The sequence below is a fragment of the Aethalodelphis obliquidens genome, unplaced genomic scaffold (genome assembly GCF_003676395.1).
Source record: "Aethalodelphis obliquidens isolate GAN/ISIS:26980383/991018 unplaced genomic scaffold, ASM367639v1 scaffold48, whole genome shotgun sequence".
Classification (NCBI taxonomy): domain Eukaryota; kingdom Metazoa; phylum Chordata; class Mammalia; order Artiodactyla; family Delphinidae; genus Aethalodelphis; species Aethalodelphis obliquidens.
Window position 1 is genome coordinate 13,345,121 of NW_020837992.1, and position 25,263 is coordinate 13,370,383.

General features: G+C 38.6%; 1 protein-coding gene across 3 annotated transcripts; it reads left to right on the forward strand.

Moving 5' to 3' along the window:
* Positions 1–428: 428 nt before the first annotated feature.
* On the forward strand, positions 429–20,442 carry IVNS1ABP (influenza virus NS1A binding protein). Of its 3 annotated transcripts, none has more exons than XM_027083005.1 (15): positions 429–814; positions 6,738–6,958; positions 7,910–8,037; positions 8,259–8,428; positions 8,557–8,632; positions 9,727–9,900; positions 10,242–10,367; positions 11,723–11,830; positions 15,756–15,885; positions 16,122–16,346; positions 16,820–16,941; positions 17,038–17,164; positions 17,248–17,379; positions 17,485–17,658; positions 18,979–20,442. In XM_027083005.1, the coding sequence occupies exons 3-15, from the start codon at positions 7,927–7,929 to the stop codon at positions 19,230–19,232; spliced, it is 1,929 nt and encodes a 642-aa protein (XP_026938806.1). In that variant the 5' UTR covers positions 429–814; positions 6,738–6,958; positions 7,910–7,926; the 3' UTR covers positions 19,233–20,442. The 3 variants fall into 3 exon arrangements, with proteins under 3 accessions (XP_026938806.1, XP_026938807.1, XP_026938808.1); XM_027083006.1 differs by having other exon boundaries at positions 700–814; positions 10,242–10,247; positions 18,979–20,430; XM_027083007.1 differs by lacking the exons at positions 9,727–9,900; positions 10,242–10,367 and having other exon boundaries at positions 700–814; positions 18,979–20,430.
* The last annotated feature ends 4,821 nt before the right edge of the window (positions 20,443–25,263 follow it).

Below are 25,263 nucleotides of genomic sequence, written 5' to 3' on the forward strand. Positions count from 1 at the left end.
CCACGCTTCCTCCTCGCACCACCCTCCTACAAAGGTAAGGGCAGACGGGCAGCTACAGACTCTTACGTCCACTGCGGCCAGCTCCAGTCCTAGGGCTGTTGCCTAGATGTACGTCTGACGCCGAAAAATCTAATCTCTCACGTCTAATCTGTCTGGCTATATTGTGCCTCCAGGGGATGGCAGAACAGGTGAGGGCGGCTGGAGGGAACCAGTTCCCGCCCTGAAAGGGCGAGGGCCGACGGCGCGACAAGTGTCGGTCCCCGAGCACCCGCTCTTCCAAAGATCACCTTGCTTTGACCTAGTTGAGCTGCGCAGGACGGAACCAAACAGGGAGGGGGGGAAAAGGGTGGGGGCGGGGCCAGCGGAGGGCGGGGCCTCGAGCGCTATATTGCTGTGCTCGCCAGTCATTTGCCGACGCTTTCCAGCCGGAAGCGTCGGGGAGGCGTTGGCGGCGGCTACGGCAGCGGCGCACGTGGTGACGTGCGAGGGGGTGAGGCGCTAGCGGGCGGCTGCGGCGGGGGCAGTGTCTCCGGGACGCGCGTGGAGGTCGGTCTCTCTGAACTGCTGGCCACAGTTTCGCTGCCTGCGGCTTCAGCGCCGCTGTGCCAGCGAGCCAGCGAGCGAGTCCCTGCGAATTTCCGGTGCGCTCCCCTTCCTCGCAGCCTCTGCGGGCTGTTCGCTCGTCTCCCTGCTCGGTCGCTCCCTTCTCGGTGGCCTCGAGACGCTTTCCGTTGGGCCGATTACCGCCCGCTTCCTTCTGCTCCCCTTTGAAGCTCCAGAGATGAGTTTTTCCATCTCTTCAGAGATGAACCAGGTAATACGCGCTGGTCCCGTCGACGGTGGAGGAGGAAGAGGGCGCAGCCAGACTGCGAACTGGGGAATGGCGCGGAGCGGTGCCGGGTGCCGGGAGGAGGACGCCCCAAGCTGCGGCCGCTGCCGCCGTCGCTCTTTGGGGGCGAGGAGCCGCAGCCGAGCGGCCCTCGCGCTCCCGGTGCTGCTGTGGTTGCCGGATCGCGTTAGCGGCCAAGGGCGGGCTCGGGCCGCCTCGGAGAGCGCTGGAGTCGAGGAAGCAGGGCGTGAGGAACGAGAAGTTTTTGCACGAGGGGTCCTCGGGGGCCTGGGTCAAGACGCCGCGCGCGGGCCAGGGATGACCTCCCAGAAGGAGGGCGCGGGAATCTCCGTTCCTGCTGTCAAGAATCGATGCCCAGTGTTGGGGTCGGCCCAGGGTCTGGACTCTCTTCCGTAAGCCTTCCCAGGACCCGGCGAGTGTGGGCGGGGAGCTGGTCCAGGGCCCCATCGGTACCCCGGGCCTGGGGTACGGTGGCACCGCGCCCCTGATCGCCGTGGGCCGCGGGGTCCTTTGTTCCCGCTCCACGTTGCCCGCTTTTCTTGCCAAGCGCGGGGAGAAGGGGGCGGGAGGAGGGAGGAAGGGAGCGGCTGCCCTGACGTGTCGCGCTGAATGACTGCGGGGCTGGCCAATCCCGGGCGGGGGTGTGCAGACGCTGGGCGCTCTGCCTCCCAGCCTTCGGAGTGGGCTCCCGCCCCGCCGCGCGGGGATGAAGGCCTGGGACTGCAGGACTCTCCAGTCACTCTGGGGCGCTCAACACTTTGTTTTTGCCAAAGAAAATCGGCAGAGAGGTTTGCTCTTTTCCCGTCCTTCTGCGTATCTTACAAAGGGACTCTGGTTGTAAGCTCATGATGGTAGGAAGGTAGTAGGCAGTATCAGATTGAGGATTGACCGTAGGGAAACTTGAACCACAAATACTTTAGAAATAGATTTACTTTTCCCCCAATACAAAGTAGACAGATCTATTGTTTGAGGGCGCTGACGTTTCAAAAACTAGATAAGTAGAAATCAGAGGCCTAAAGGGTTTATTTTTGTTTCCTTAATGTCTGTTGTCAGTCATGGAGGATTAGAACACCCTGGCATCAAGCTGTTCTTTGAGAACTTGCGTGTGGTGATCTTCTGTCTAGTAGTAAATAACAACCCTGTAAGCATAGTACTACTCTAAACAGTTCAACAAGTACAGCATGGACTAGACTACCAGAGACATATTTTTTTAAAATAATTCTAGCACTGGTGGTTGTTTAAGGATAACAGTATGAGTAGCTTTAGGCATAATCATGCCAAAACTTCTGTCTGAAAGATGCTGAAGGAGCAGTTATTCTTTGTATATCTGGAGATGAGGTGTACACTGTTTAGAATTGGATTGAGAATACTATAATTTAATACCAGCTGGCAGGCTACTTGTCAAATGTCTATAATTTGGTAGTGAGAGGTAAAACTGGACTAGCATCACTGACCTAAAGGAGACCCAGAATGGTTTTTCCTCTGTTTTCCTAATAGATGAAATCTCTATCATTAGTTAATATTAATTTCTTAATTGTCTTAATTTGCAGGTCTGTTTTTCTGACTTTTCCCCCCAAAACAAAGTGTTCCAGGTTTTGGTTTTAGTTTTAAATTAGTGTCTTTTTGGCTACTTATTGGGTTGGCCAAGAAGTTCGTACGGGTTTTTCCTGTAAGAAGTTACAGAAAAATCCGAACGAACTTTTTGGCCACCCCAATACTTTGGAGTGGGGTTTTGTTTTTTCTTGTTTGAAGGATATTTTAGGTGGCAATTGAATGTGTTTCGCAAATAAGTGTTGTTGTTGTTGTTTTTAATGCAAAATGTTTTCCTGTTGGGGAACTGTCTTAATCATTGATATTAAGATGAAGTACCCCTAAAAATAATTTCATTGACTTTTCAACAGTATGATTGTACAGTCAAATCTGCAGGAGGGTTGGGGAGCCTCCGACCTTGTGCTAGAGAGAGTGTAAATGCAGGAATTAATGAATAAGGGAGTATTTCTGAGTTTTTGTTAGAACCACAGAAAGTACATGATTATATTTACTTGTAAACTTCAATTACCGCCTTGTAAATGATTTATAAACCGATACATCGCTCACTATCCTTACTTACACTTTTGGTATCAACCTGGATGCCCAACAGGTACCTCAGCCTTATAATGTCCCAAAGCAAACTCCTCTTTTCCTTCCTGACTTTAAGCATGCAGCAAACTAAAAATGTCTCTATTATGCTTTTTGGAATTCTAATTTTGATATTGATGCCACATATCTACTCTAAAATATCCTTATTACCTTAGTTAGGATAAGCAAGGGTTATAAATAATTTCCCTGCATCCATGTTTTACCCATTCCTCCAGACCATCCCCTATATTTCTGCTAGTGTCCTATGCCTCTGTGCTAAAAATTCTGCTCTGTTTAAACCTTAATGTTGATCTCTTTTACTTCCTCTCCTACTGTTTACCATATGCATCCTGCAAACTACAGTCTATTTAAACAGAGATCGCTGCAGTTTCTGGAATATGTGTGCTTTCATACCTTTTCCCCCTTTTGTTTGAACTGTTTTCACTGCTTGGTTTGTCTTTCTGATTGGTCTGTGGAGTGTTCAAGGCTGGGGAATGGAGTTAACTTCATTGTGTTATGAGCATCCCATTCCAGACTGTGCCTGCCATATGTTTGGAGCCATAAATGTTTGTGCGATATAAGAAGCATGGAGTGAGTGAGTGAGTTTGGTGAGTTTTGATATAGATGGATCGTTTCAGACATTGGGAATCTATAACTTCTGGTTTTTAAAAGATTTATTGACTTACTTTGTATTATAACGTCTGTCCTTTAAAAATGGAGTAGGTTACTATTTTGTGAGTTGGCTACCCTCAAAAGATTGCCTTGAAACTTAAATAATACTTGTAATTTGCCTTGAGGTTTTAAGGATTCTTTGAAAGTTTGATAACATTTTATCTTGCTCTTACTGAAGGCCCAAGAAGAATTTGGGGGCAGGTCATATTGTACCTACATTTTTTACAGCTCCTTGATAAGGCTTACTGAAGTGTATTTGGGTTCAGCTGATCTTTTGGGGGGCTGTGGTAACATGTGAACTTCTGGGTTTTACTAAAGCAGTTTAATTACTCATTTATAAGTCATCTGTATCCCTTTTCTTGAACTGGCCATATGAAGAAACTGAAGACTGTTTACCAGAATATATTGCATTTGATCTCAGTTTTAATTTTAAAAGTGGATTAGTCGAATGTGTTTTTTAAATATCAAATAAAATTCTAAATTTTATAATTGTGTGTAAGCCTGGGATGTTGGGGCTTTTGGTTTGGCTTTTCAAAGATAAAAAATTCTCCACACATTTTTATTTCATCAGTTTTTGAGCTTGAGTTTCATAGACCAAACTGAGATCTGTGACTCTGTGGAATGGCTTAAAACTCAATTTGTCCACACTAACTTTACTGAAAGTGAATGTGAACTTTGAAAGACGTGGTTTTGCAGGCAGAAGCTGAGGTGACCTCCTCCAACTTGGGGGTGGGTGAGAGTAGGGGCATATAGTATATAAGGACAGTAATTAGATAAAGTTTGTTGCATTAACTTAAATGTTGAGTGGACTTGGGCTAGCTTTTAAAATCAAGTAGGGTTATACGGATCAGCAGATGTTAAAGAGATGAGGTTCATGTTAAGACCTTGCTGTACGAGAAAATCATCGAGTACTAACGTAGTAGTACTCACTCTATTGCAGAACTAATAATATTGTACAAATTTGTATGGCAAGAGTTGCTCCAAAAATTCTCCAGTATTTTCTCCCAAAGGACTGAAGTGGTTTTAACCATCCAGGTTTTTGTTGTTCTTGTTGTTTTCCAAAATAAATTTAAGGTAGAACTTTCAATTTATCAAATACACCCACAGAGATACTGTGAGTTTGGTTCTGGGCCACTGTGGTAAAGCGAGTCACGCCAATTTTTTGGTTTCTCAGTGCACATAAAAGTTATGTTTACACTCTGCTGGAGTCTATTAAGTGTCCAAAACATTATGTCTTTAAAAATAACATACATACCTTAATTTCAAAATACTTCATTGTTAAAAAATGCTGACCATCAGCTGGCAACTCAGGGTTGCCACAGACCTTCAATTTGCAAAAAAAAAAAAAAGGTAGTATTTGTGAAGCAGAAAAAGTGAAGTGCAGTAAAACGAGGTATGTCTATATATTTATAGATGCCACTTTTATTCTTGGTAAGATCAAGGCTAGTTTACAAATAAATACTGAATAAAACTGGTCAAAGTTTAAAATACTTATAAATCTCCTTTTGTTTTTGGTTTTTCAGAGGGCATACATTTTAATAATATCCAACATAACTTGCATGGAGGGGTCCCCCCCTTTCACCCTTGCATAGATTTTCCCAACTTGAGCTAGGTCTTGGCTGAAAATGTTTGAAGGTTTCTTTTGGATAGTGTGTTCTCTCTGTACATAGAATTGTGTGTTACTTGGAAAACATTTGTTTTGTTAGAACTGGTTTCTTAAGAAAAGCTGAATTAACTAATCTGGATGCAAGTGTAGAGCAGAGGAAATCAATATTACATAAAGGTATGAAATACTTTCATTGCAGGAGTAAGCATTGACAACAGTCCCAACCTGAGTCAGAATACTCAGGTTTCCTTGAAATAAAACCTAAGCTATGGAGAAACCAGTGAAGGCGTACGGGATACAGATTGCGCATGTGTTGCACTTAATACAATAGTTTGTTGAAATGGAACTGGACTAGCCTTCAAGTGGGTTCTGGGGTAAGGGACCATACACATTAACATAATTGTTAGATTTAGAATTGTGGGCTTGATTGATATATAAGGAAAATACAGGTAATTTGAAGATGTCCATTTTAAAAAGTATGCACATCTTTCACATAATTTCTTATTTAGTTCTGGTTTGTTGAATTAGTGGTGTAACAGCAGTTCAGATGATTAAAAACTAAGTACCATCTGACTTTGACACTTTTAGTTAATGACATGTGAAAATGGGGGGAGGACTGAATGTGATTTCCCTGAAGATTTGATTTGAACCAGAATTGTTCCATTGGTAGTTTATTACTGTATATGAGAAAAATGATCATACAAAGCACAGACATTAATATTTTCCTTTTTGTTTATTTAGTTCATTTCAACAAATTACTCATCTTTATATTCAGGTTTCTAGGCTAGTTGTTTTGGTGGGGGGAGATGGGAAGGATACAAAGATAAAGAAAACAGAGGCTCTGCCTTCAAGAGGCCTTGAATCAAGGAAGATAAGCCAGTACAGACCAGCTGGAAGATCACACATACACACTTTCAGAGAGGGTTCAGTATGTGGAGGATGGGGAGGAACTACTCAGCTGAAGGGATTTGGCAGGGGCTCTGGAGGTAAGATTTCAGCGGGCAGAGGTTGGGTTAAGGGTATTCCAAGAAAAGGAAACTTGAAGTTACAGAGGTGGGTACCTACAGAGCACATTTTGGGAAACAGTATATCTGGTTTGACTGTAACATTGTATACATGTCGGGGAATAATGATGGTTGCTTGCTGGCTGGTAACAGACAGAACACATGTTTGTATATTAGTTGGAATCTAATAGTAAAGAATATTAGAATTAACCAATATTTATATTTTTCTCTAATTTTGTGCTTGTGTATCTCACTTAAATGGTAAAAGTTACTAGCTCCTTCTGGGGAGGGATTTTATTTTTTTTAATCACCTGAGTGGTTGCAGGTTAAATGAAAATGCTTATGTATAGTAGCATTCGTGTTATTTTCTGTATTGTGCCATTTACCTCAAAATGTCTTCAAGATCAGGACTTTGCATGATCTGATCTACCTAGATCATTGGCAGTCTTTGATCATTCTGAATATCCAACAATTGTCATTATTACAGATTATGATGCATGATTATCACAGAAGAAGTTCGTGTCTATAGCTTTAAAGGACTTGATTACATCATTTTCAAGCCTGATAGTTTTGGAATCACCATTAGAGCTTCAGACACCTCTGCCTTCACTTCAGCCACCTGTCTTCATACCTCAACAAAGCGCTGAGTTTCCTTTGTCCTTGATTATTTAAAACACCCCGGAAATACATTCCTCACCAGTATAGTAGGTAAGTGGATAGTCAGTGCCCAGTGCACACATTTTTTTTTTTTTGAAGACTGTGCCAAGTACACTAACAGCCTTTCATAATTTTTTTAAAAGGCGAAGTCAGTAATATTCATAGAAAAAATTTTTTTCCTATATTTTCCTTTCTATAAACTATTTTGAATTTAAATAAATCAGTTACTTCAAAGTGAAATCTTCTATTACCACTTTTTAATGATGCATTTTGTGTAGCCATTAGTCACTTGTTCACAAGAAACGGTGAAATGGAAAATTTTTTAAAGAACATACATTTCTATCTTGTATGTTTATGAGATAAGTGATTTAAAATATATGAAACCTGCAAAGGGAACAGAATTTTTAAATATTTTTATTTTATTGGCGTATAGTTGATTTACAGTGTTGTGTTAGTTTCAGGTGTACAGCAAAGTGATTCAGTTATATATATACATATACAGTTATACATATATTGATTCTTTTTTAGCTTCTTTTCTCACATAGGTTATCACAGAATATTGAGTAGAGCAAAGGGAACAGAATGTAAGTTAGTCGTATATATCAGTGAGTAAAGGAATGACTGCAGCCCCAACCAAGGAATCTATATGTGATGACCACTTCACATCCTTCCAGGCTTTTCAGTTGCTTGTTATATGGGTTTGGGCAGGGCTGGGTTTACATTTTTTTTCTCCTTCACAATGAATGTACTAATAGGAATAGAAACCTGGCCAAAATTGCTGGGACACCATAACACTACTGTATGAATCCTTGAAAAGACTTAGGACCAAAGTATAGGGGTACAAAGGCTTAGACGTTCAGTGTCAGTGGTGTTTTAGCAATGTTTTTGTATGATAACATTTTTATGTGTTGTTGATAGGATGAAATTTGAAAATTAAAAATACTGCATTACTCTTTAAAATGTTATAAAAATCACCATTCATTCTTTCTTTCTGCCCTTTAGCCAAATTATAAGGAAAAATGATTCCCAATGGATATTTAATGTTTGAAGACGAAAATTTCATTGAGTCTTCTGTTGCCAAATTAAATGCCCTGAGGAAAAGTGGCCAGTTCTGTGATGTTCGACTTCAGGTATTTAAAACGTAATTGGAAACTTACAGAATTGATCTTTCATTACTAAAAACCATATGTTCTTGGATTGGCTTGTTTTGTTTTTCACAGGAGGCATTTAATGAAATAAGTTTAAAAAAGAATGATTTACACAGAAATGTAAGATGAAGGATACGATGTAGTAATTAGCTAGAGAAATACATAGTCCACAATGCTTCTAATGTTAATTCCTCACTTTGCAGGTCTGTGGCCATGAGATGTTAGCACACAGAGCAGTCCTGGCTTGCTGCAGCCCCTATTTATTTGAAATCTTTAATAATGATAGTGATCCTCACCGAGTTTCTCATGTTAAGTTTGATGATCTCAATCCGGAAGCTGTTGAAGTCTTGTTGAATTATGCCTACACTGCTCAGTAAGTTCTCTGAAGTACATCATATAACTAGGGAATGAAATTCCAAGTCCCTCTAAATTTATTTAAATTAAGTGTCTGTGTTTCAAGGCCTTGGTATGATAAATGATAAAGAACCTTTTTTCTAATAGGTTGAAAGCCGATAAGGAATTAGTCAAAGACGTTTATTCTGCAGCAAAAAAGCTGAAGATGGACCGAGTAAAGCAGGTAGAGTAACAGAAGTAATATACAAGGAGTACTGTTACTAGGGGGTCTTATTTTATATGATTAGTGTGTACAGTTTGTTATAAGACATCTGTTGGACTCAAGAACTTGAAAATGTCCCTTTTTTTCCCCTAGAGAACCAAATATGTATGTAATTTTAACTGTTTAGCCAATGTAACACAGCAGGGTCACACTTCCTCTCAGATAATTCAAGCTACAATCTTGCTCTTTCAGTAGTCTTCTCTGGCAGGGTAAGTCTTGATTTTCTCAGTTAATCATATAACTCATATCCTTAATTCTCCGTTCTTCTACACTTCTCGGTTGTTCTTTAGAAGTATTCTTTCTAGAATTTAATGCCACTGAGAAGTGCTTAATAATTTACAGGAAAAAAGGCATTTAATCCTCTAATGTGGGAGTCAGAAAACTGCAGGCCTGAGGCCAGCTGCCTGCTTTTATAACATCTTATTGTAACATAGCCTTCATTTACATACAGTCTATGGCTGCTTTCCACCTGCTGTGACAGAGTTGAGTAGTTGTGAGAAAGTACGGCCCACAAGCCTAAAAACTTACTGTCTGGCCCTTTGAGAAGAAGTTTGCTAAGCCTCTCACTCTGCTTAAAAATCCTTTTGTGGTCATAGCACACGTCCCTCAGGTTAGAATTCCAGGCTCTCCTTAATATAGTTGCTATTCTTCCAAAACTATTTTGATTGTCTTATGTTTTGTTCTGGCCAAACTGAATTGTTGCAGCATCTTCCCTAGTTTCTGTGTGCATTCAGCGTCATCTCCCCTGTAGAGCCCCATTCAGATTACTGCCTTTATGACGTCTTATCTATTATTCTAGTTGGAAATACTTGTCCGAACATTTCATGTGCATTTTCATAGCATTTCAGTTTGTTGCATTTTTTCTTATATATTTGAATGGCATTCTTTGATGTTTATCATTTGTATACATGTATTCTTCCTACTGTTAAACTTGTTCTAAGGCAGTGATTTTTGGTTAATCTTTATATATCCACATAGTACTTACACACTGAGTATTACATATTTGTTAAATAAAATGTATGTAAATGTTGGCACTCATGTATTTCTTTTCCAAGGTTTGTGGTGATTATTTACTATCTAGAATGGATATTACCAGCTGCATCTCTTACCGAAATTTTGCAAGTTGTATGGGAGACTCCCGTTTGTTGAATAAGGTTGATGCTTATATTCAGGAGCATTTGTTACAAATTTCAGAAGAGGAAGAGTTTCTTAAACTTCCACGGCTAAAGGTAAAATCTATAAAGATGAAAGATGTAAAGGTTAAATAAAGAGATACATACTACTTAGTTCCAGGAATGTAATCTTTCTCCATGTTTCAAGCAAGTGAGTAATGGTTATGAAAAAGACAATACATTGAAACCATACGGTTATTTTTAGCAGTGTAATGGTTTTCTGCCTACCAGTTTGTTTACTTTCTTTTCTTTCTCTTTTTTTTTTTTGGCTACTGGTTTCCTTAAAAAATAGAGTAAGCGTATGGAGTGCAGTTGGGCATCTATGACCTCTTTATTATGAAATTGAGAATTAGAGGCTCAACACTGATCCATGTGTCTTTGTTTTTTCCCAACTCTAGTTGGAGGTAATGCTTGAAGATAATGTTTGCTTGCCCAGCAATGGCAAATTGTACACAAAGGTAATCAACTGGGTGCAGCGTAGCATCTGGGAGAATGGAGACAGTCTGGAAGAGCTGATGGAAGAGGTTAGTTTTAAAGTAAATGGGATTCAACAATTATTAAAAATTATTTTGCTATAACATGAAGGATTCCCTTTCACTTTTATTTTATAACCATGACCCTAAAGAATTTAAATTTTGCTATAGGTACCCCTAAGCTGAGAAACAGGGGGGGTGTCCAGGTGAGCTGAATGAACTGTTCAGTTTGGTCTTCTGCTTTTCTTTTTTTATTTCTTTGCTTATTATGTGCTGTTAACTTTCTTTAAAGTAGCATGTAATTTGCTTTAGAAATGGGAGGTGGTACTGAAATTTTCTGTAGATTCTTAATTTTTCTTCACAGGTTTTTGCTTTAAATTGACAAGTAGGTAAAAGCTTCTAATGGTTGTTCCTCCCCATTGATTTATCTCCCCATAGGTTTATTAACAAAACTAGGATACCCAAGACTGAAGAAACAAGAAGAATCCTCAAGTGTATTGACACGTAAAGAAGCAGCAGTCCTGCCCCAGTTCTCCTAAGAAAAATCCGCTGTGGGCAGAGAACGATGATGATTTAATGGTGTTTACTCCTTTACAGGATTCTTATCTTTAAAGCTTTGTGTTTTTCAATGGTGTTGTTCATACATATAGTCACTCACTTAACTTGGGCTACTTTTTGAAAAATACACAAGAAAAAATTGACAGAGAAATGGTGGGAATTAAACATGCAGATGGAACAGTGGAGTGACCTTGAGTTTATCCCTCCACTTAAGCCTTTCGGATTCACTAAAGGCTTACCAAACCTGTTAGGCCTTTAAAAATGCAGTTATCATTATGCTCTAAAAAGGCTAACAGGTGATTTTTAAATTCTATATGGTTTCCCACTTGAAAATCAGATGCATTAGCCATATGTTTGCATCTGTTAAGGGAGGTATCTCTGTAGCTTGCTTGAATTTTTGCACTTGTTTTTTATCTGTTTTTCTTGACATTGCTTGCGCAGGACGGAAATATGTTTATGCACATTAGACTACTTACTCTTCAAAGGTGTAAACCATATTCGGTATTTTATTATAAATATGTATATTCTTTAAGAGCCTATATATTGTACTAGTGCCTTTTTTTCTTAATGCTGTATAATAGAAGCTATGAAAAAACGAAGATTTCTTTCAAGCCAACCAAGCCAAGGACTCTTCAGCCAGTATTAGAAGATTCTGTATCTTATTTTTGTTTTTTAAATTTTTACCACCATGACATGTATTTTCTTTACTTTGGGATCCTGCCAGAGTAAGATGTCAAGAAGCTCAAGAAGCACACTGGAGGTTACCTTGAGGCGTTTGTGTGATCTGCATACTAGTGGAGTAGCCATGGAGACAGTAGCCACATGGGTGTTCTGTTGCTGTTTTGCAGGTTCAAACCTTGTACTACTCAGCCGATCACAAGCTGCTTGATGGGAACCTACTAGCTGGACAGGCTGAGGTGTTTGGCAGTGATGATGACCACATTCAGTTTGTGCAGGTACACATTGCACATCTGAGGTAACCTCAGGTTAAAATTTGATTAGAGCATTTTATAGTATACTGAAATTTTCCTTTAATAAAGGAAAGTGGAAGACCTTCATTAGTATGACTGCACAGAAACACTTGTGGGAGAAAACAAGCATACCTTTCATACCATTACTACCATTTTTGCCACATAAAAAGAAACTAACAGAACAAAGTAGCGAACCCCACTTAAGATTTTTTTCTCAATCAAGTAGGATTTATAAGCAGTAAGAAAAAGGGCCAATAAGATGAAGCAAAATAGAAATTAAATGTTATTTTGGTCAGATTATAAAAAATAGTTGTTTGTATTGGGAATGACCGTTAGACCCAATTTTTTTTAAAAAAAATCTCAGGTATAAACTTTTTCAGTTTATGGATAAATAACATAGAGAAAAGAATACAAATCATAAATGTCACATAGTGAACCCACTGGTTTAAACACTACCTGGGTCAAGAAGAGACTTCTAGCACTCTGGAAGCCTTCCTCTTGCCCCCTTCCCAGTCACTGCCCTACACTACCCCAAAGGAAGCCATTATATCCCAACTTCTGAAGCATTAGATTAGTTTGCCTGTGTTTGAAATTGATGTAAATGGTTATACAATATGTATTCTTTTTGTTTGGCCTTTAGCTCAACATTGTATTTGTGAGGGATAACTATAAAGTAGGCTGAGTCGACCCAAGTTAATGGGTGTTTTCCTTTAATAATTAGAAGGTAAATGATAGACTCAGAAATAACGTGTATGGTGATACTATCAGGTGTTCTGTGTCAATAGTGGCTGAATATTTTTATTTTCACAAAAAGCTTTTGGGGCTGAGTTAGTTGAGAATTTTGTTCATGTTTGTGTATTTTGAACATTGAGGATATTTTCCCTCTTATCTCTAAACATCTCTAAACTGAAATTTAATGGTTTTTTAAAGTACCCTTTCAACAAGCAGTGGTTGAGTGCCTGATAAGTGGCAGGCCGTGATGTTAGGTAAGAGGGCCCAGAAATGTGTAAGAGACAGTTTCTGCTTCCGGGACCTTACAGGAGTAGGTAAAACAGAACAGATTTATACGCATTACCTACGGAAGACATTAAGGGGAGGGTGGAACCAAAAGGAGAAAAACTAGGGAAATTTCACAAAGGAGGCGACATTTGAGCCATCTGAGGATGTGGAAGAGTTTGCATAGCAGATGGAGGTGTGTCAGATAGCAAAGGATACCTGTGAAAGGAGGATACTGTTGGAATTGCAGGTCACATGACTGGGAGAGTAGGTAAATAACATCTGATCGAGGATTATACTTTATTCTACAAGTAGTGTGGGACTTTCAAAGAATTTTAGACAAGGGAGTAGAGTGATCTGAACAGATATATTTCACAACTTTAATAATAGTGAAAAACTGGACAAGAGTCTAGCAATAGGGGGATTGGTTAAATTATGGTATTTCCATACAGCAGAGATCTATATGTTCATTATCATATTTTAGACAGATAGTTAACTATCAGGTGGCAGTCTCTGGGTCGTGGGATTCTAGCTCATTTGAGGGTTTTTTTTGTTTGTTTGTTTTACTTAATGCATCGAACCCTTCTATTTTTATGACCAGGTACAGAGGGTAGATTAAAGCTTGTGAGAACAATTTGTAGACTATTACAAGCAGTAGTTCAGGTGAAAAGATGAGGGCTTGATCTAAGGACGAGAAGGGGAAAGTGTGGACTCTAGACATTTATAGTTACAAAGGTCTTTAATGATTGTTTAGATTCGGAAAATTAAGGAAACGAAGAATTTGAGGGTGAGTAGGACTCTGACCTGTGTGACTTATTCCAGGGAAGTGCCATGAATAGAGATGATGAAGTAAAAAGGATGAGGAAACACACTAAGCTTCAGGAAGAGAAAAAGTTGAGAAGCCGCCATTGGAATCAAATTGTGTTGTACAAGCTAGCTAACATAGGAAAAGAAAGTTTGAAGGAGGACTGGATTGTTAACTGTGTCAAATCATCCTCTGGGAGGTCATGTAAAAGAAGATTAGGGATATCTCTTCTACATTGGTTTTAGGAAGCCACTTTGTAACCTTTAGTGGGTATAATTTCCAGAGAGTATTAAGGTTAAGAAACGCTTAGCTTCAGAAGTGATGGTGGCTGACAAAGAAAGAGCTACCAGGGACCACCCCTTGGGGAGGTCAGAGGCAAAGAAAGTGTGGGCCAGTGGGTGGGCTGAGTGGGAGGAGTTGATAGGGTGAAGTTTGAAAATAAAGGAGAGTAAAGAATTAGGTTTGAAAGTGTTCTGGAAGGAACATAAAAGAGTTAACCAGCATTTCTATATAAGGCTTAGTTACATAACACCAAGTAGTCTTCATTGTTACTGTGCTTTTTTTTCACATTTGATTTTCTCTCAATTAAAGCCATACATTAGAACAGGTTTCTTACTACAGTGAAAGCTCTTAATCAAGCATCATCAACTTGTGTTACTTTGGATCCCTTCTTCCCACAGATTGGGATAGGGTTTTATGTACCTTGTACTTCCTAGTAGCACAGGACACACCAGACTATCGTAGTATAAAAGAGTGGCTTTATACTCAGAATTCCTAATCCTTATTTTTCTTGCATTGCCTTAGGCAATGCATATTTTCTCTCTTATTTTCAGTATTTTTACCTATAAAATGGGGAGATATATTGCCCTTAATGGATTAAAAGAGACAGTGTGAATAAAGTACCTAATAACACCTAGGTACATAATAAATGTCTAAATGGAATGTAATTATAACCATTAGCATGGTACATTCTCCGCCTTTTCTCAAAATAGCCTACTTAAGCTATAACCACATTTGCTGAATTGCTTACACCAAACTTGATAGTTTTTTCACAGCTTCAAGTAGCTATCAAAATCTTTTTCTCTATTGTTTCATGGCCTTTTTCTTCCACTCGAAACAGAAATTTCTGTTAGAGATTCTGTCTACCCATGAGGCTGTGGCCCTGGGGATCAAAATAAGTGGATGAGCAAACTTGGCCAGGTACTGAAGGTGGTACCTATTCATTCAGCAGGCAGTTCCTACCAGGGTAATCTTGACTCTTCTAATGACATGTGATCATATCCTTTGGAAGTGTCAAGAGCTAAAGTAATTGGAAGAAAACCATCAAAGAGAACTCATACACGAGGGTACAATGTAATCTTCTTACAGTCATTTGAAAATTTGCAGCTTTGCCCATTTCTCCCTCTTTTATGTTCTCATGTATTCCTTTAAAAATATTTGGTTCTTTTAGTATTATTGCTTCCTTAATTTCTGATTACCATTTTTACTTCAGTGTTTTGATGTAGTTTTACTTGTCTAGAAAACCACTCTATAATACCTTTAAGGTAATCCTAAAGAAATATACTTGTAAATATTTCTTGTAATTGCCACTTTTTTTTCCTATAACTTTCAGAGAGATTGGATGGATATATGTCTGCTAATATGAAGGATACCGGTACATATGATTTAGTTAAGTTTCGCAGTTTCATGGAGATAGTGGGTTAAATGTATTCTCTCAGTTAATTCATGCTGTTTTAGATTTATAACATTTTGGAAAATTCTATACTTAATATAAAGACTATGTGGATTATGAAGGAGGAGGTTCCGTTTTTTCCTCTCTTGACTATTCTGATACTTGACCCACAACATGTTTTTTTAATTGTTGAACTTGGAACTTTTTCTTGACCAGGGTAGGTGTAGTTGTTTCCTTATTAAGTGGAGATGGAAGAATGCCAGTGATGTGTGTCAGTCAGAAAGTGTTGTTTTGTGTTAAACCTACGTGTGCTATAAATGTCATGCATAAGTGGAGGGTACTAAGGGTTTTCTCAGTGTTGTGGAATAGCTCAGGAGCAAAGGTACACCAGGTATGGTCTTTGGCTAGGTTTCTGTAGCTGCCTTTTGATTTTGCAGAAAAAGCCACCACGTGAGAATGGCCATAAGCAGATAAGTAGCAGTTCCATTGGATGTCTGTCTTCTCCAAATGCTACAATACAAAGCCCTAAGCACGAGTGGAAAATCGTTGCTTCGGAAAAGACTTCAAGTAAGTGTATTACACTTGTCAGATTGCCTTCAATTTATTTCTTTTTTTAAGAAGGAGTTTTAAGTGGAACCATATAATACTTCTAAAGTGATTGAGGAAAAAACTCAGAAGCAACTAAATTTGGAAAAGAGTAGCAGGTCATCCCCTGTCTGGAATCTGGAGTCCAATTCAGGATCACACAGCAACCAAAAGTAATAAAAATTGCATCTTTAAACATGGAACTCTTGTGCTTACAGATAACACTTACTTGTGCCTGGCTGTGCTGGATGGTATTTTCTGTGTCATTTTCCTTCATGGGCGAAACAGCCCACAGAGCTCACCAACAAGTACTCCAAAACTCATTAAAAGTTTAAGCTTTGAGATGCAACCAGATGAGTTAATAGAAAAGCCCATGTCTCCTATGCAGTACGCACGATCTGGTCTGGGGACAGCAGAGATGAATGGCAAACTCATAGCTGCAGGTAAGAATAGAAGGATGAGTGACTTATCAGAAACCTTCAACTGGCTAAGCCTCTATAAGTGGACGTTTATGCTTGCTTGTGACATGCAAACTTTGGAAGACAGGGTTTATTTAATATGCCTTCTTCTGTGACATTCCACTTTACCACATTCTAAGAAGACAGAAATAAAAAGTCAATACTATAGTATTGCCTAGCCTTCAAGTTAATGTCTGTCTCTAATTCTTAAAAAACTATGAAGTGGGTAATTGTTCCCTCCTAATTTTCAAGTCAAGACTAAGCAATTTACTTACACTCATAATTTTGTCATTCAGCTGTTACAGGCACTTAGTTAAAACATTAACTAATGTGGCCTTATTAAGTGTGTGGACAAAGATTCTTTTTCTCATTTGTACAGATTACTTAAACCATTCTAGACCAGAAAGGCTGGTCCAGTTTAATACTTAAAGCATAACTCTTTGTGGTTCTTGTACCAGGTGGCTATAACAGAGAGGAGTGTCTTCGAACAGTTGAATGCTATGATCCACATACAGATCATTGGTCCTTTCTTGCTCCCATGAGGACACCAAGAGCCCGATTTCAAATGGCCGTACTCATGGTAAGTGCACTATATTGCAGGAAGAAGCAGCCCACATTTAGTTTTTTCTAAGAACTTGAGAATGGCAGAAATATTAATCTCTCGCTTTTGGCATAGGGCCAGCTCTATGTGGTGGGTGGATCAAATGGCCACTCAGATGACCTGAGATGTGGAGAGATGTATGATCCAAACATAGATGACTGGACTCCTATTCCAGAATTGAGAACTAATCGTTGTAATGCAGGTAATACTTTTCTGCTGAGATCATCAGTATTTAAGTATGATAATTAAGTTATCAATTTATAACCTTATTTTATACTCACATAGGAGTGTGTGCTCTGAATGGGAAATTATACATTGTTGGTGGCTCAGATCCATATGGTCAAAAAGGACTGAAAAATTGTGATGTATTTGATCCTATAACAAAGTCATGGACAAGCTGTGCTCCTCTTAATATTCGTAAGTTGATTTTTTTTTTAAGACCTCTGAATCAATGGTATGTGTAGTGCACACTTACAGTTTGGGGAGATAGAATAATAATTTTGGTTTGACTTGATTTTATAGGTAGACACCAGTCTGCAGTCTGTGAGCTTGGTGGTTATTTGTACATAATTGGAGGCGCAGAGTCTTGGAATTGTCTGAACACAGTAGAACGTTATAATCCTGAAAATAACACCTGGACTTTAATTGCATCCATGAATGTGGCTAGGCGAGGAGCTGGAGTGGCTGTTCTCGGCGGTGAGTGTTGGGATTTGGAGAGCTGAGGAGTAGGTAGTAGCAAGAGTTTGTTCTAAAATTCCAAGAGAATGTCAGTGATAACTATCCACTTGTATAATTAAGAATTCAGAACTAGCCTTCTTTTCTGACGCAGTGGGGATTGGTGGTTTGTCTTTTAGAAATGTCTTTTCTAATCACTCAGTACTGGATATATAACATTAATTCATCTTCTTCCATAAATCATACTCATAATGCATCATCTTGGAATTTGAGTTTGTTTCTTTAGAGCAAGAATTTTAAAAAATTTGATTTGTAAAACAAAAGAAATGGAAATCATCTAAATCTAGTCTTTTCTAATTGTCTACTCCATGCCTAATTGGAAGCAGTATTTTTAGATTATTTTTAACAAGTGTTTGCAAATCATCATATGTAGACACAGTTTTCACATCCATTTTATGGATTTACATAATGTTTAATTACATAATTACAATGATGAATTCAGTTAGAATTGTTTTTAGAACAAAGCTTGTGGCTCAACTGGCAAGAGCCTAAGTGTGTAGGCACACCAGTAAGTAGCCTACTGGCCTGCAACCCCTGGCCTACTATGAGCCTTGTCGGTTCTTTTATGGGTAAGTACATGGATGCAGGTAGGCTAAGTGACAATCAGATGAGAAAATAATGAATTCGAGAATCACTAATAAGGTTTTTCCTTAAACTCCAGAGAATATTTAATGCTAACATTTTATTTGTCTGAAATTAATTTAATTATTAACTGCCCTGCATGTATATTTGAAAATAGTCACAGTTCAGTCTGTTTCCAAGAAGAAATTTCCATGCCAAAATCATTTTATACAGTTGGAGAGCTCTAGAAAATGTTCAGTTATCTGAAACCTGCTTTCCTATAACTTACTTTGAATCTTAGTTCTTATGCACTGGACTAATAACAAAACTTGCAGTGCACAGAACTACTCTGGTTTGCCACTTACTAGTTGCATCTCTAGGCAAGTTGTCCAACTTCTTTGTTCATTATATCTTCATCTGTGAAATGGCAGTAATAGAAACAACCACATAGAATTGTTGTGAGAATTGCACTGTAGTTAGATGGTGCCTCCCCTTCCTTTAAATTGCCTGACTTACACATACAAACGGGTTCTTTTCAACTCTATTCCATTTGTATCCCCAGCTTCTAGGGAGTGCTTGCTACATTAGTAGGCATTCAATAAATACTTTCTGACAGAATGAACAGTCTTTTCTACCAAGAACCACTGTTTTAGCAAAAGATCAATTTAAGGGTTTCTTTCTTAGCCTCTCTAGATTAACCTTGTCTCTTTTCTCTTTTAGGAAAACTGTTTGTAGGTGGTGGCTTTGATGGTTCTCATGCCATCAGTTGTGTGGAGATGTACGATCCAACTAGAAATGAATGGAAGATGATGGGAAACATGACTTCACCAAGGAGCAATGCTGGGATTGCAACTGTAGGGAACACTATTTATGCAGTGGGAGGATTTGATGGCAATGAGTTTCTGAATACGGTGGAAGTCTATAACCTTGAGTCAAATGAGTGGAGCCCCTATACCAAGATTTTCCAGTTTTAACAAATTGAAGACCCTTTCAAACTAACAGGCTTAGTGATGTAATTGTGTTAGGTAGAGGTACACTTGTGAATAAGGAGGGTGGGTGGGTATAGATGTTGCTAACAGCAACACAAAGCTTTTGCATATTGCATATTATTAAACATGCTGTACATACTTTTTGTGTTTATTGGGAAAGGAATGCAAAGATGAAGGTCTGTTTTGTGTATTTTTAGGGCTACTTTGGTTATTTTAGTTTTCTGGAAGTTGATATTGTAAAAGAATAAACCAAGAATTGATTGGGCACGTCATTTCAAGAAGTCCCCTCTCCTCCACATTTGTTTGCCAATTTGCACATTAAATGACTCTTCCCTCAAATGTGTGTATTATGGGGCAAGAGAGGTAGGGTTTTAAGATATAGGCAGTTGGGTTTTTTAAGGTCCCTTTTTCAATAACTGGAACATTCTATAACAAAGAGACTTATTTAACTAGATGACAATGACTATTTTTGTTTTTATTAAAAGAAAGCTTACATGCCTACCGAGGTTTAATCTTTTATGATGGCCTTTTTATAAATTTTTGTATTCTCAGCAGAGTGCTTTACTTGTTGAAGTAAAATGTGGCAGGTTCAAATTACTGAAGCAGAGTGACAGTCTTAAAAGTATGCAGTGAGGTGTTTTACACGCCCAGAATGCAAGCTTCAGAGAGCTCTTGCCTCAGCTGCAATTTTTTTTTTTTTTTTTTTTGAGAATGCAATACCAATGTTTTTTGGAATGGAGTTGCTGAACAGTAACATGGCTGTGATTTTTATTTGATACACTGTTTTTAAATACTTTGACTTCTTGGGAGTATATTTTATATAGCAAAACACTCAATATTGTATTAATAACAGTAAAGAACAGTGAAGTATTTTATCTTCTAAATAATTCCTATTTTTTATTTATCATTAAAAAAACAATCCTAAATGGCAGCCCTTGATTGTAAAAAAAAAAAAAAAAATTACCTTAAACTGTATTGGGTTTATGAATGCAGCCTTTATCAGAACTATGTTTTTGTTCAGTTTTCCTATTCATATGGATAAATACTGGTTGGGGTGGTGACTTGGTATCTAATGTGTAATGCTACACATATAACTTACGGTGCCAAAATTAGAACATCCTAATGCTTGCTGCTGATGCAAACATATTAAAGGTACTTTGCAGGAAATCCTTGCACCATGGGATTACTATCCAAATGTTGTTGTGTACTCATTCATTACTAAAAGTTTTGGGGGGAAATTTTTTTTTTTCAAGTAAAAATGAGCTTAAGGTATTTGTGGGAAAATAGTTAACTGGCATCTTATATCTGAAATAAGGACTGATGTAAAGGGGGTTTTTTAGTTTTGTTTTCTCTGGGAAGACAAAGAGGCACACAGGAATCTAATGAGCCAACTGGGACAACATGACTATCCACTGGCTAACCTGGGTGAGAAGAAAATTAGGTATTTTTTTTTTTACAAATGTTCCGCTGGGACTTTGACACCTTATTTCACTCATCTATCCCCACAGAGAACCAACGAGAAAGGAAATCAGTTTGCCTGGTGGCTGTGTAGTTCCTGACTATCACTGGTTTGGTTCTGGGCTAAAACTGGGTTGGCAGATTTGAATTTGCCTAGTATGATGAAATATTTTTAAAATAGATCTGTATATGTTCTATTTATTTAGCACAAGGAAATAAAATTTTAGTGGGGGGAGTCAGTGTAAAATCCTTGAAATCACTTCTCAATTCCTATGTAACATGCTTAATGCAATAATATGTGGGAATACTTTGGGTCAAAGTTTACCTATATTACCATTGATGCCAAACAGGTAGTTTGGTAGCCAAAATTATGTTCTTTAAGTATGTTTTGAATATAAGAAGGTTTCATAAAGAAAAAAATAGTGCTCAGTGACCAGTTCTGTTTATCCACATTTAAAAGGTAATTTTTTTTTTGAGGGAAGGACAAAATGGCATAGCCTCAGCATAAATTATTTTCTTTTTAAACCAGTATGGGTTTTGGAATAGTTTAGAAATGATATTGGTAATAACCACTCTTGCAATCAATAGTAATAGTGCACAAAACATACTAGACTAAATCTCTAAAAGTAGCAAAACTATAAAATACCTGTTTGAATTAACAAAACAATTGATTATACTCAAGCATAAATCACAATAAATTCTTTTACTGTGATTTTCAAGGATAGGGTTTTGATTTTTGGCTTCTAGTATGTCTTAAATACTTTACCATTTTCAATGTTTTAGAATTCCTTACATAATCATATTTTAGGAAAAGACCTGGATTTGGGAATATCATTAGTGCTTAATATATTAGGTGTACGCCCTATAATCTCTCCAGATCTCAGAATTCTTAACTTAAAACTGAAGTAGGCAAAGGAGAAAGTCCCTCTAGGACATTACTGTAATTCCAGAGTTGCCTTTAGAAGACTATGAGTCACAGAAAACACGGTCTCTATAGGATTTATTAGTCAATTTTTTGTACCCTACTTTGTTTCAAAAAAGGATTTGAAGAGTCTCTCATTGAGACTTAAGATACAGGGTAAACTGAGTGAAAAAAGAGGAGAAAATGCCAACATATGAATCAAATATATCAATCTCAAATAGTAAGGCCAAGCCACAAATTTGGTCCTGTTAACAGGAGATCTATTAAATCAATTATCTGAAGGTTAAAAAGCAATTACTGTGAAGCATCAGTTTTCTTAATAAGACCAGAAGTTTCTTAAGAGTCTTAAAAATGATAATGATACATTGAGCAATAAGTAGAGTACATAAAGAGAGGGATGTATTCAAGTGCATATCATGGGTTCTTTAACTTACCGTTACTAGCACAATGGCCAATAAAGTACTTAGGCTTCACTGTTAGGAGCTCAATTCTCTATTGGGGGTCTGAATAAGGGTGAGAAGCAAAAGCTCGGTTATTAAGCTGAGTATATACAGAGTTGACATCTTGTGGAAATACAAGATATTTGCTCAGAAAGAACAACAGGACTAATGCAATTTTAGCCTGGAGAAAGGCACACAGAATACCAAACTTCAGTGAGCGAGAGACTGAAACTTCTTACGAGATGAACTGAACTGTCCTGCAAGTTAAGAATAAGAGTTGCCAAGTTTGAAGGCATCTATCAAATGTAATGGTGGTCATCCAATCAATAATTAACAGGGCCAGCTATCCACTGAGGCTACTCTCAAATCATGATAGTAAGATCTACCTTCTGCATTATGCAAGTGTTCTGTCTCTATCTTAACCAAAAGTGATGCCAAATCCTTACAAGGTACAGGCTTGAAAGAAAACATCTGATAAGGGATTTGCATCCAGAGCTCTCTAAGCTCAATAAAACCATCCAGTTTTCAAATGGGCAAAAGGTTTAGAACAAGACACTCCACCAAAGAAGATAAATGGAGTCTAATAATAACATGAAAACATGCTTACTGTCATAGATCATTAGGAAAATGTAAAAAGCAAAATGACAACTGGAGCTCTCAAATTGCTGGAGGAATTACAAAATTGTAAGGTCAGTTTGGAAAAAGTTTGACAGTTTTTTATAAAGTTAAATATCCTATGACACAGTAATCCCATTCCTAGGTATTTATCCAAGTGAAATGAAAACCTGTTCTTACAGAAACCTGTGTATGAATATAGCAGCTTTATTCATAATCACCAAAAACTGAAAATTCAAATATCCTTCCAACTGGTGAATGAATGGAAGGGTACATGAATAAAATGGAATACTACTCAGGAATAAAAACACTGAAGTATTTATTGATAAAACAACATGGATGGATCCTCAGAAGCATCATGCTAAGTGAAAAGCCAGCTTCAAAAGCCTCCATTTGCATAGCATTCTGGAAAAGAGCTACATGGATAGCAGACATATCAGTGGCTTCCTGAGATGGGGATGGGAGTTGGCTACAAAGGGGCACAAGGGAATTTTGAGGAGCAATGGAACTCATTACTTGAGTGTGCTGGTGATTATGTGATTGTGTTTGACAAAACTCAAAACTACAGTTTTACACTTGAAAAAGTTTTGTCTTTCTAGCTTAACCAAACCTTTAAAGGGAAAAGCCTTTTTTAAAAAGTCTAGGACATGTCAATATTTTACCTGACTGGAAATCACATCAGGGAACCGTTCATCCCCACTGGCCATGCAAGGGTATGTACTGAGTTAATGTAGTTCAGCGATAACCATTAGTCTACAATAAGAGTTGCGAAGGCTAGGATACTGAATTTGGTTTGTAGTTAGGAGCAGCGAGCCATGTTGGTAACTGAGATTTTGAGTGTCTTACTGCCTTACCTTATAGGTTCATAGCTGTAAATTCTGCTTAAGCTCATGGAGTTGCTTATTTTCACTGGAGTGGGGTTTTTTGTTGTTTGTTGGCAAAATAGCTTAAAGAGCCACCAACTGGGAGGGAGACTGGACTGTCAGTCCAATCTAAATCGGAAAAGGAGTATGGGTGGCAGCACTTCCTAAGTGGAGGATGCATTTCATTATTCAGTAGTGAGGTATATTCCCTCTGAGAAGATAAAGGTAACTTCATCCCATCTCACACGGTAGGGAGCTAAAAGGCTCCAACAGATAGGTGGGCGTGGGGAGATGTCACATCAGGAGTATGAACAATAAAAGCTAGGTTCTTAAGGGAGACCACGACACTAAATAATTGTGGATCAACCCTGAAAGGGTGAAAGAACTTGTGTTTTAAGATGATGGCCAAAAGATCAAGGAAATAAAGTTTCAGGTTTGTCTTGTGTCCCCTGTCTTTCATGACAGGCAAAGACAATGATAGGAGAGTGAAATTAACCCATCTATGAAGTTCCAATCTGTGCAGTCCCAAGTGCCCACTGCAGGTCCTAACAGGAGGACCCAGTAGGGTACAACAGACTCTAAGTCTTTAGCCAACTTTTCTTTGGCTCAGAATGCTGGAAGAGCTGTGGCCTGGCCAAGCCAGGGGACCCTCCCTGGTCCTTTCCAGAAGGAAATGGACTATCTTGTGGAGGTAAGCTGGAAAAGGCTACAGTAAAATGGTTCCAGGAACTTTGCTGTCAAAATCCTCAGGGATGCTTCTCAGGAAGTTATCACCAGCTTCTCACTAAGGCAAGACTTTATGTAGAGAGCCCTTGCCCTCATGTGACTTTTCCCATCAGTCCCTTCTGGTTCATGGCATGCTTATGAAGCTTCTGCCCCAAATATAATAGCTATGTTTACTGAATGGAGATTTTAAAACCTGGAGTTCTAAAGATATGATAATTTCCCATGAAAACAAACTTACCAAGGTGGGGCTTAGGATCCTTATGTCAACTGAGTTACTCCAATCCAGAGGGGAGACCCAGAAAAGAGCGAGCAGGGGATGGGAGGAAAGGGATACCTCAACTCCCACACTGTACTGTTAGAAAAAAAGTATAAATTAAAGTTTAAGATAAGAAAAGAAGGCAACAAAAAGAAGAAAAAAAAACCCCAAAACCCTTACATTTCAAAGAAACAAACACTAAAAAAATTTTAAAGAATGTCTTCTAAAGATAAAAATAAGACTAGAAAGTTAAAACATTTTCACATATCAAAATAAATATTTAGGGCTTCCCTGGTGGCGCAGTGGTTGAGAGTCTGCCTGCCGATGCAGGGGACATGGGTTCATGCCCCGGTCCGGGAAGATGCCACATGCCGCGGAGCGGCTGGGCCCGTGAGCCATGGCCGCTGAGCCTGCGCATCTGGAGCCTGTGCTCCGCAACAGGAGAGGCCACAACAGTGAGAGGCCCGCGTACCGCAAAATAAAAAAAAAAAAACTTAAAAAAGGTTGAAAATTGACAAATTAACACACAAAGTGAAAGACACATAGATTAGGATAAAATTAAAATCCACATGCATAGGGTGAAATACGTAGAAGTATTCAGATGATAGGAGTGAAAAGAAATTTCCTAAAAAGTATAACATATTAAAAAGATAAGAGAGAAAAAGGGAGGTAATGAAGCACAGCAAGGAGTTCCCTGGCAGTCCAGGGGTTAGGACTCTGCGCTTTCACTGCAGTG